This window comes from Meles meles, chromosome 12 (assembly GCF_922984935.1).
Source record: "Meles meles chromosome 12, mMelMel3.1 paternal haplotype, whole genome shotgun sequence".
Lineage (NCBI taxonomy): Eukaryota > Metazoa > Chordata > Mammalia > Carnivora > Mustelidae > Meles > Meles meles.
Genome location: NC_060077.1, coordinates 50,755,766 through 50,768,089, shown reverse-complemented (window position 1 = coordinate 50,768,089; position 12,324 = coordinate 50,755,766). Strand labels below are relative to the sequence as shown.

Genomic DNA, 12,324 nt, shown 5'->3' with positions numbered 1-12,324 from the left:
CTCTTGCCTCACCAGTGTCCTTATCTGTGAAGCAGAAATCCTACAAGCAGCAGGTATCTGCAGTGTTAATTCAGCTGTATGAACTGCGAAAATAGATACACTGTTAGTTGTTTACACATGAGAGCTTTATTTCCGTTTATTTCCCGCTTGCATGTAGGCCAAAATGGTGCTCTTGGTCAATAGGCAGTTTTGCTCCAAGCCACAATTCAGTGAGCCAAGGTTCTTTGTATCTGGTGGCTCTGCTCTCTTCAGGCGGGTTGTCTTGAGCCAGACTGGAAATGTTGCACATCACTTCTCCCTATGTGTCTTTGGTCAGACTTCAGACACATGGCCACATTTAACTAAAGGAGGCTCATGGTCTAGCTGTGCGTGCAGGAGGAAATGGGTCCCTGCCACTCTCTCATGAGGCTGTGTGTGTCGGGGGGGACAGAGGAGCAGGGTTTAGATAGCGCAGATGGAATGCTTAGTATGGCTCCGTACCTCAAAATCAGTACTTGAGAAATTGCTACTGTTACATAATTTAACAGTATAGAAGTGGGCCCCAAATGCTAAATTACAGGGAGGCAGATTTCAAATTAAACCAAGGCAGAATATAGAAATAACAGGATAATTCAAGTATGGCTGTGTAAGATACTGAGGTCATCACCAAGGGCACTATTCAAGTAGAGGACCTGTTTCAGGGATGCTGAAGGGAGTTCTTTTATTAGATGGGATTAGATAACCTTTAATAGCCTCAGAAATATCCAGAACTTTGGGCTGCAAATACATGGTCTGATTTTAAGTGGATTTATACTTAAATGTGGTGGACTAGACCACATAAACATCTTGTTCAACAAACAAGTTCATCTTGGCAACCTAGTCTGTGCCTTAGCAACTGTCACTCGGTAATCTTGCAATAGCTTTAACTGGATAGAGGATGCAACATCTTATTGTCTTGCTTGATTTTGTATCTTTCTCTCCTACTCCCCATGCCTGCCTCTGCATCTTTCAAAAAGATGGATTAAAACTCGATCTTAGAAACCTGAAATTTAAGTCTTCCCTTGAGATAACTGAAGACACCGTGCCATGAAAACAAGTTTTGAGAATCTGCTCAATGATTGCTCCTATGCTAATATTTTAGGCAAAGGCTGCTGTTTTCTGACCTTTACAGACTGCATTCAATAGACTTTCCTGTGGGGCTCTCCCTGGAGTATATGCAGACTTCTAAAGGCCTTTCCCCAAAAGCACTCCAACCGTCTGACTAGTTATTTAGTAAATCTGTAAGAAAAAAGAGAGGATGGCTTCTTAAAGCTGTAATAGGCAAAATACACATTCTTTTAAAATTGGTTAGGATCTTGGGGCGCCTGGGTGGCTCAGTGGGTTATAAGCCTCTGCCTTCGGCTCAGGTCATGATCCCAGGGTCCTGGGATCGAGCCCCACATCGGGCTCTCTGCTCCGCAGGGAGCCTGCTTTCTCCTCTCTCTCTGCCTGCCTCTCTGCCTAGTTGTGATTTCTCTCTGTCAAATAAATTAAAAAAAAAAATTAGTTAGGATCTTTTAAATATTCTATCTCAGAAGAAATCTGATAAAAACCTGAACTGCTTATAGTGACTCATGATGTAAAGATTTTTTATTTATTGACAGACAGACATCACAACTAGGCAGAGGCAGCAGGCTCCCTGCCAAGCAGAGAGCCCGATGTGGGGCTCGATCCCAGGACCCTGAGATCTTGACCTGAGCCGAAGGCAGAGGCTTGACCCTCTGAGCCACCCAGGCACCCCATGACCCAAGATTTAGAACTCAGTACTAACGCCCAGTTCCAGAGGCTAATGCCCTGTCTGTGATTAGTCAATGAAGCTATTCTTGATGTTTCTCCAATTTCCAATCCCTCCTTGGTGATGGGTCTCTCCCCAGGAATTCTGGACTTTGCTCTTTCCTTTCCTTCCCCCCAAAACATAGGAGGCAGATTCACTTGAATACACTACTCTAAACAGTAGGACAGTACATCAAAATACATCAAAGACACATTTCTCAGAACAAAGCCACCAAAGGCTTTGCCTGAGGGGAAGAAAAGAGGGGAGAAGGACAGACATCTTGACAGAAGTCAAAATTCTAAGTCTCCACTGTAAAGAGTTACAAAATCAGCCCTTTCCATTTTAACAACCATTAACTTTTCACTGTTATTGAAGTCAAAGGCTGAAAACAGAAGTATCGGGAATACTTAATCACATACAGGATCCTCCTGCAGTGGGCTGAATAGTGTCATTCTCCCCCACCCAACCTCACCCCAAATTCATGTCCACTTGATATCTCACAATGGACCCTATTTGGAAATAGTCTTTGCAGATGTTGGTTAAGGGCGATGAGATCATACTGAATTAGAGTAGGCCCTAAATCCAATGACTAGGTGTCTTTATAAGAAAAAAAGGACACAGAAGACACAGAAGCAATGTGAAGATGGAAGCAGACATTGGCATTCTGCTACCATGGCCAAGGAACATCAAAAGCCACCAGTAGTTGGACAGGCAAGGAAAGCTCTCTCCTAGAGCCCATGGAGGGAACCTGGCCCTTCCAACACCTGGACTTCAGACTTCTGGCCTCCAGAACTGTGAAAAAAAGTACGTTTCTGTTGTTCGAAGCCACCCCATTTGTGGAAATTTGTTAAGAAACTTCTACAGCTCAATACAGATGAGTAACGATGCTTGAATTGTTCTTTGACTGGGGTCTAGCCCAGCACCACCCACTTTTTGATAAAGGCAGAAGCCCTGGAAATGACACAACGTACCATTTATCCAACTGTCTTGCTCTCCTCCACGTTAGGGGTGACCACTGTCTACTTCTATAGGAATTAACATTGCTCAGGAGTACCCAGTGAGATATTCATACTGCCATCTGCAGGTTTAAAGGTTCTTCGGAGACCACTCAATACAATTAAGTACAATGCATGTTTTTCTTCAGGAAAGTGAAGGCCTAAGATAGAAGATTTCATCAAGAAGCCAACCTTTCCCTCATCTTCAGACAAAAGCCTCCACTAAAATTACAAACAGAAGTTATCAGTCCAATAGCCTAAACCTCATGGGTAACGTTTCCATACTAGTTTTCAATGTGCTAATAAACAGCTTAGGTAGAATTATGGCAGTTCTCCTTCCTCATTACCTTATCGTGCAGAGGGTAAAAGCAAGCAGTGGTAAGATTAAAAGGTACTTCACTTCACCCCTAAGGACAACAAATTGAAATCATTTTAAACAAATCCAAATGCTATATGAGGAAGTGAGAAACATGGCCTTGATAATGATTTGAAGGGCAGATTTTGAAAGCAAAGTTTTATTCTCCTACTTGTGTTTTTCTTCTCATTTTCTCCCAGGATCTCCAATGGTATGTAGGAAAGGATACCAAGCTGGATCAATAGTATTACTTAAAACTTCTACAGATTTAACACAGGGGGAAAAAAAAAAAAAAAAGCATACCGTATTAAAAAAAAAAAAGGAAGTGGGGCACCTGGGTAACTCAGTTGGTCGGGAACTTGGCTTTTGGTTTTGGCTCAGGGCATGATCCTGAGGGCCTGGGTAGAGCCTTCTGAGGTGTAGGGCTCCATGCTCAGTGGGGAGTCTGCTGAGGGATTCTCTCCCTCCGTCCCTTCTCCCGCTCATGTGTGTGCTTCTTGTTTTTTTTTAAATAGGAAGAAATGCACCAATAATATTAACAGTTTTTTCATTTTCCTTATGATCTTTTATTTTCCAGATGAGGACACGAAGGCACAGAAAAGCTAAATATTTTGCCCAAGGTCACACAACTGGTAAGAGGCAAGACTGAGATAGGCAGCCAAGGCAGTGTTGCTTCAATACCACCGACAACAAGAAAACTTAGAAAAGAGTCAACCTGGCATTGTAACTTTAAAGGATAAGAGCTGCCATTAAAACTGCTCTCATAATCTACCCACAAAGTCAAAATCTTAAAATGAGTTCCTAGGGAGTATTTTCTTCCCACAAATATTCAAAGTGCTAGGTCTACATGAACTCTGAACCTTTTACTGTTACAGGTCTGTTCCTCTCACCTACCAGTCAGTGTTCAAGTATACAGTGGTGTACTGTAGGTTCCTTGCCTGTACGGCAATGTCTTAATGTTTCCCAAAAGAAAAATATGGCAAAGAAATTCTACTGTGGACCAATTTTCAACTGGTGAAACAACTTCAGTAAGAAAGCAAATGCGTCAGTGCAATATAACTGAAACGCCTATGAAAATACACAGAAGTGGTTAAAAAGAGAAAAAGATACCGTATTATATGTAAATCATGCCCACGTTGACGGGGGGTGGGGTGGGGTGGGGGGAAGGTCCTCTGTTCAGGGAGGAGTATGAAAGTACCTGAAAAGATAACAGTGCTAACAACAATAAAATAAAAACTAGCTACCAGGTTGTATATAAACATATGACATATTGTACTTTTATTTCATGCAGAATCACCGAGTACTGTTGAGGTCAGACTTTTAAAAACACAAGTTGGTTCATTATACAACTAAGTATAGAGATAAAGTCCAACTTAATCAGCCTGAGATCTTGATTTCCTATTTTTCTAAATATGCCCTAATATTATTACTTGTGTTCTTTGCTGTGACTATGACATAATTAGTATAAATGGCATTAATTCTAAATAAACTTTGCTAAAATTCTAACAAAACAAAATTTACCTCAAATGCAGGTTTTAAGAAATACAGGCTTTAAAAGAATGTTAAACGTTGCTCTCTTTTAGAAGGATCTTGGATCTTAAAGATACTCAAGAGGAAACAATTTAAAAGGTCAGTCACATTAAACGTAAATGGATGGAATATAGCTGAATTTTCTATTTATATATAAAGTATATCTCCATAAAGTTGTTTAAAAAAAAAAAAGGTAAGAGAATTACCAGTACTTTACTCTTACTGATCATCACCCAAGATAAATATTGAAGGCAGAGGGTCACAAACTTTAATACTTAAAGAGTTCAGACAAGGGAAGGTAAACTTATGCCCCCATGTCTAAAGTTAGTAGGTACTAGATGGTTCCAGAGGATTACCATACACAAGGATATACCTAATGATTCCAAACCTTCTGAGTTTTCAAAAGAAGTGGAAATATAGGTTTTCGTAAATTAAAACATGGGTAACACTGTATAAGTCACAGAGAATGCATGTATAGATCGAATCTACCCCAAGGCCACCATTTTGCAAACTGAGCAGAAGAATACTTTGGATACACCGTATTTGTTCTTTTGTGGGTAAGATACACTTCATAACACAAAGTTTAAATAATATATATTAAAAATAAATTTTGAAAAAGAATACTTTAATAAGAAAACCCCGGTGGGCCAAGAAAAGCTTTTATAATGACTATGCTTAGCTTTCTTTGTGACTCAAATAGCATGCAAATCCACAACTATTCCAAAGAAAGTGATACAGTAACTTGGATTTGAAGTCCGCTTCTAATGCTGATACTCCAAAGTAAGTAACAATCAGAGCCAAGGAAGAGCCATTGCCCGGCCCCCAGCTGTGGGGGCTTACTACTAAAGATACTGGTTTTCAAAGTCAGGGACTGAGCAAAGTTATTCTTATAATAAAATAATTATTTTAATGAAGTATTTGAAATAATTTTAAACATCTGATCAATAAGATTATACACAAATAAGGGAATATGCTGCACTTTACAAAAAAATAAAGCTAAGCATTTAAATATACAAAAACAACTTTGGGTATAGATCTCTTCTGAAAGTATTCTTTTAACATATACATAATTTATAGCATTTTACACAATAACTTGCTGAAACAAAAAGATGTGGCCAATTTAGCATTTACTACTGTATAGAACATGGCCGTAACAGTCCCGATGGGAAGAACAGGATGAGGAGTAACATACTAGAGGTGTATTTTTTCCCCTGAATTCTTTTCCTAAAAAGCAGCTATCTTGTTTTGTTTTGTTTTGTTTTAAAACCTTCCTGGAGGATTTACTGGTTCTTTCTTACGTGATTCTAAATATAGCTATTACTTTTCACAGCTACATGCCACAAAGGTGGAATTAAAAAAAAAAAAAAAAACAGAGGGTTTGCTTTACAAAACATCAGCTTCCTTCTCAGATGAATATATATATATATTACATATATATATATATAAAACATGCTTCTCTTAATACATTTAGAGACAAGAGCTCCAACAATGCAATCCTGACATTACCTTTTGAGTACTGAATCCAAAATTGAGTCCTATTGTTAAAAATTTCTAATCATCAATTAGCGTTTTTTAAATGCAACAAGATGCTTAAAACTTGCAGTAATGAAAAAGATTTTACAAAAAAATCCTTTGTGAGATTTAAAACAATACACAAATCAAAAAAATAACTTCTTCCTTTTGAAATACTACAAATTTGAAAATGTTTGATACATTTTCCTTTTTGGTTGGACTGTGGTTTTGTCCTGTCAACAAAACCTATACCAGCTGTGTTGGGAGTGCCAATCTCACCCCCAGAACGGAGGGGGCACCGCGGCACACTTCCCACTCTGGGATTCCATTTTCACTTTCTGAAACCTCCTCAGGCGAAATGCAATGCCCCTTCATTCCTTCCAATACTTCCCACCTTTCCCAGCTTCCAGTGAGGTATATCAGCAGTTCCTGTTTTACAGTTTCCCAGACAAGGATGTCCCCTCACTTGGTATCAGAAGCAGCATATGGTGATGAGCCAGAGAACCGCAACCTCAGGCACAAACTATCCCCATTTGCCTCAGTTTTGACAACACTGGGATGCAGCTGATCAAAGTCACCATAGACCCTATTCTGTGGCTTGTCACCTGCAACTACAGTAGGTGACTGTCACAATCAGCTATGCAACTTCTGATCCCAGCCCAGAAAGCCTAACACCTTGAGACAGGTTTAGTAGAGGATGGAATTCAGTTTATTGGTAAGTAGTTACTCTTCCTTTCTTTCCCTTGCATCTTAATGCTGGCTGTATTAGGGAAATCATCTCACCTGTTAACAGTTTGGCAAATGAAGCAGGTGGTACCAAACAGGGCCTTGACTTGCTGTAATTAAATGCACAGGTAGGCAGAAGCCTACGTCTGTATAAACTGTGTTTCATTAACCAATTTCCAGAAGACAAAGTTGAATTCTAATCATTAAGAACCCCATGGGATGTATAAATAAGATTTAATAAAAGTTTATAGCTGTAAACAATGGTCTTCCCTATTGGTGATTATTTTCTGGAAACTGAAATTTTAGGAGACTGCAACAGTGCTCTTTATGTCTTCTTTGGCAGTAAACAGCAAGGATCTGGTTGGAGAGTGCAGTGGTCACTTCAGAAGGGCAAGGTATAGAGCTCGAGAATACCTCATCTCTCTTTCCTGTTCCATACAGAATATCAAGTCCCTGAGACAGATTCTTGTGATTCTTGGACGAAGCAACTGTTTGGTGGCTGTCAGGCTGGATGTCCCAGAAGCAAAAAGATTGTCTTTCAAGCCCTAAACAGAATAAAGAGAAACAAAAGTTTAAAGTAAGCGATCTCTCATAAAGGGAAAAACTGTCTTCAGAATGAAGAGCTGACTAGCTTCTGGCCACTGCATTAGGTGCTGGAGAGAATACAGTGATGCAGCAGTCTCCACCCTGTCCCCCAGCAGCCCCACCTCATGGGGGAGGGCCAACTGCCACCACACCAGTTCATGACCTCATTCATTCTCTCTCTCTCACCTGGACCATTGCAACAGGCTCTTAACTAATTTCTCCCCTTCTAGGCTTAACTTCACCCCATTCTTTGCTGTGTACTGAAGGCCAGACCTTCCTCTTTAAAGGTCTTAGACAAAACTTTTGGGAGTGATGGATGTGGTCATTATTTCAGTTACAGTGATGATTTCATAGGTGTATGTCAAGAAACCTATCAGACCGTGTGCAGTCTCTTGTGTATCAATTATAAAAACAAAAGCACCCTACGCGGCTCACATCCCACCATTCCGTGGTTCAGAAATCTCTGACGGCTCACCGCTACCCAGAGCAGTTACCTGAGCACTTGTTATACTGGCAACTACGAGACTCACCTCCTACGCACGATCCCTTTGCTTTCATTTAACATTGTAGCACGTTGCATGGGTGCTGTCTCCATTTATCAAATGAGAAAACTGCTGAGATAGGTCACGCAACCTGTTTAAAGTCACACAGCAGAACTGAACTGTGACTCAATTTCTAATTGGATCTGAAGTGAGCGCTCTTAGTCACTGGACTATATTATCTACCAAATCAGGTACAAACTCATCACCTGGCATCCCTACAGCTCACTTCCCACTGCTCCTTTACAAAGCATCTTAACTCTGGCCAATAGATAAAGATCAGCAAAAGGCCATTCCAGACCAATCTACTCATCTTTTAAGACCCATTTCAAATGGGTCTACTTGCCTCCCCCCACCAAAGGAATTCTCACTGTAGCAATTACCTTATATAGTATTACAGTAATTTGTATATGCTACCATCACTGCTACATACCCACTAGATCGTAAGCTTTTTGAAGATAGGGACTATTAACCAATGTGGGCTCTAAATGGCATTTAAAAATTAATGAAACCCAATTCGCCTATACTAAGACAGTTTTCTAAATATTAGTGTCTACGCAACAGTATTAAAACAAACAAAGAAAAAAGACTGGAAAGAGAAATGAAAAATACAGAATTTTCAAACAAAGGATAATTTTTAAAGATTTTATTTATTTGGCAGAGAGTGAGTGAGAGAGAGAGCGCACAAGCAGGAGGAGCAGCAGGCAGAGGGAAAGAGAGAAGCAGGCTTCCTGCTGAGCAAGGGGCCCTACCTGGGGTTGGTTCCAGGACCCTAGGATCATGACCTGAGCAGAAGGCAGCCTAACCTACTGAGCCACCCAGGCCCCCCAAAGGATAATTTTATAAAGGTGAAATCCTTTATTTTCCTACTTTTTAAAAACCATACTTTGTTTCCAAAAACATCTTGATAGGGTTGGTAACCCTCCTTTCACCCTCCAAAAGACATATATAAGAAGAGATATTTACCTAACACAGGAAGCAAATCTGGTTTCATAACTATCCTTTTATAACTATCAAATTTTAATTATTCCCTCTACATTTCTGTTTTGCTTTGCTTTGTTTTGATAAAGGAGAAACATGGTCAAACCAAGTCAACTTAATTCCATGCATGTTCCACAAATGATTGAGGGGCACTTTATCTGTGGTCATATAAAATTTCCTTGAAAGATCCCTTGCAATTTGGGGGGAATATGATATCCCAATCAAATTTCTATACTCATTAGGTTAAACTGGCTCAAAAGGGTCCATGGAACAAATTTTGGAAAGTCCACATTTTTAGAAAGGACTAAAGCATTACTCTCGGCTGCACTACTCTGCCTGGCTACTTATCCAGGAGTCCATACAGTATAGAGCCAGTCTCTCACCACTTCTGCAAGGTTCTTAGTAATGAATGCAGTTTGTAGAAATATAAGTATCAGCCTCTGTAACTTCAGCTAAGAATGGCAGTCAAGCACTAGCACATTCCTCTTCCCTGTTAACGTTACCACTTAGGGGTGGTATAACATAGATGTAACCTTAACTACTGTAAACTAAAAATATCACAATATTTTCATAAAATTTTTAAGAATGGGGATGCCTCAGCACAGGTAATGAACCTGGGATCCTGGGATCAAGTCCCGCATCAGGGTCCTTCCTCAGTAGGGAGCCTCCTTCTCCCTCTGCCTGACACCCCTCCTGCTTATATGCGCTCTTTCTCACAAATAAATAAACAAAAATCTTTAGTAAAAAAAGATTTTTGTTGGGGGCACCTGGGTGGCACAGTGGGTTAAGACCTCTGCCTTCGGCTCAGGTCATGATCCCAGGGTCCTGGGATCGAGCCCACATCGGGCTCTCTGCTCAGCAGGGAGCCTGCTTCCTCCTCTCTCTCTCTGCCTGCTTCTCTGCCTACTTGTGATCTCTGTCAAATAAATAAAATCTAAAAAAAAAAAAAAAAAAAAAAGATTTTTGCAGGAATGGACCAATAATTCAGCTTTGGAAAACTGGATTAAAAAACACATATTAGGAAGAGCGTTAATAAAACACATCATGGGCAGTGAGTGGCAATTTTGTTGTACACAGGAATTATCTGTTTAAAACTATAGTACATTTATTTTATTTTTAAACTATAGTACATTTAAGTAGAGGCACTTTTCTTAGCCAAAAATTAGATGTAATATGCTAAAGCTGAATCGACAGTTGTTTATAAATGTTCAAGTACTAAGAGTTTACCTAAAATCAGTCATTTAGTGTTTTATGTGAATTTTGAAATTAAATGGCTAGCTGGATACACTATGTCTTTGCAATTCCATTTCTATGTAAGTACCCAGAACTATACCATATGTTCACCAAAAAACACATATGAGAACATTTAGCACTATTATTCATAACAGCTAAACAAGACACAATCCAGATGCCCATTTAGCACAGGTAAGTTGTGGACTACTTATTCAAATGGAATACTACACAGCAGTAACATGTAACAAGTAACATGGATGAATAACTCAAAAATTGAAATGAAAGGTTCCAGACGTAAAGGAATACATACAGTTTGATTCCGTTTCTATAAAGTTCAGAGCTATAGAAGTTGGGACAATGATTCCCCTTGGGGGGAGAGAAGCCGTGCCCAGAAGGAGATAGGAGAGGGTTATCTAAGGTTCTGGTGATGTTCTCTGTCTAGACAGCAGTATTGTCTATGTGAGTGTGCTTGTGCCATGAAAATTCAGTGAGCTCTGATTTGTGTGCTTTCCTGCATCAGTATTATACTTTAATAAAAAAGCTAAAATGCTCCCTAAACACCCCAATAACCCTTGTCTACGTAGGAAATAAAAAAGGGAGCAAAGAGGGAAAAAGAGGAAAGGAAATAAGGCAAAAATGTTAAACAGAAAAAAATTAAAGAAACCAAATCATCTGGGTAAAGAACAAAAGGGTCACAGTTCATGTTTGTCATGTGACAAGCCTAAAGGATTCAGGAGAAAGAGCCATATTACAGCTGCCAGCACGGAGTTGAAAAGAAGGTCATTCCAACAGGATGTAGCAGAAGGCCTGAGGCAATGTTATAAATGAAACAAACCTCAAGGGACATTCAGTAACCCAACAGAAATGTCTTTCATAATTCACAACTTTACAAAGGTGATAGCATCCTCTTCTCCCAAACAGAGACACACTTAAGAAAGTCAATCTTTCTTGAACATGGATACATATATATAGCCTTTTAATTCCTATGATTATGGTTTGGGGATGACTACAGTCTGACTTGTCAGTTTCACAATGACCTGGCCAGAATAATCAGCTACCTCTCAATTATCCATGGTTAAGAGAGTGGCTAATGCATGCCTACTTAAAGCCATTAAAACAAAACAAAACAAAACAAAAAAAAAAACCAAAAACCCAGAGCCTGTGACAACGTATTATTTCTGAAATAGGGTGTTTCCCCAATCATCTTTCTACATGAGGATATTCTTTAACTTGGATTCTTCACGTGGATGAAAAGCAGGTAAAAAGGAAGAGAAAGGTCAAAGAAGATGAAAGAAATAAATCACTTACCAAGTATACAACAAATGTTCTTAAAAATCATAATAAGACCTAAATGTTCATATACTCTACTAATGCTAGGTCAATTAAGTTGGCCTTCACTACTGTTCAACTGCATTTTGAGGAATTCTTCTAATAAAAAAAACTGAACATAATAAAGTTACCAATTTCAGAAAAATAACACCATTTTAAGAATAACACTAATTAAAAATAACCCATTATCTAAACTTTTATTCCCTCAAGTTAATGGAGTGGGTGCTGTGCCTTTAAAAGTTTGTCTACTTCTTTTTCCACATTTCCTTAAATTCTATTACTGCTATACTAACTGAAAAGCAAATATAACATCTTTATGAGCCCAGGGGCTTCATGAATCCTGCTAAAGTTCTCAGTGACTCCGTATGGGCTTCTGGTTCTAAAAGCTGCCATTCATGGCAACTTAACTTCATGCTAGTTCAATTTAAAAGTTACCTGGGTTCCTGGCCATCTGTTATGGGCAAGGAACTGTGCTAGGCAGCGTAAGATATACAGGAGGACTGAACAGTGGTGAGCACCTGTTGTCTCCTCCATAAGCAACCTCACACAAATTACTTAAGTTTTCTGTGCCTCAGTTTTCTAATCTGCAAAACAGGGACAGTAACAGTAATTATCTTGTAGTGTTGTCTTGAGGATTAAATGAGAACAATGCTTGGCACACAATTATACATTCTGTAAGTGTTAACACTTCTTATAATAAATTAATTTATTAGTCAGTTGGGAGGTTTGAAGGTTTATAAACAGGAA

General features: G+C 39.3%; 1 protein-coding gene across 3 annotated transcripts in view; it reads right to left on the bottom strand.

Annotated features, from left to right (window-relative positions):
* Positions 1 to 4,801: 4,801 nt before the first annotated feature.
* Positions 4,802 to 12,324, bottom strand: part of TAF4B (TATA-box binding protein associated factor 4b) — a 128,235-nt gene continuing 120,712 nt past the window's right edge. For all 3 annotated transcript variants that reach the window (XM_046024072.1, XM_046024074.1, XM_046024073.1), the window contains one exon: positions 4,802 to 7,455. In XM_046024072.1, the coding sequence (XP_045880028.1) occupies positions 7,288 to 7,455 (168 nt within the window). In that variant the 3' untranslated portion in view covers positions 4,802 to 7,287. The remainder of the gene's footprint in view (positions 7,456 to 12,324) is intronic.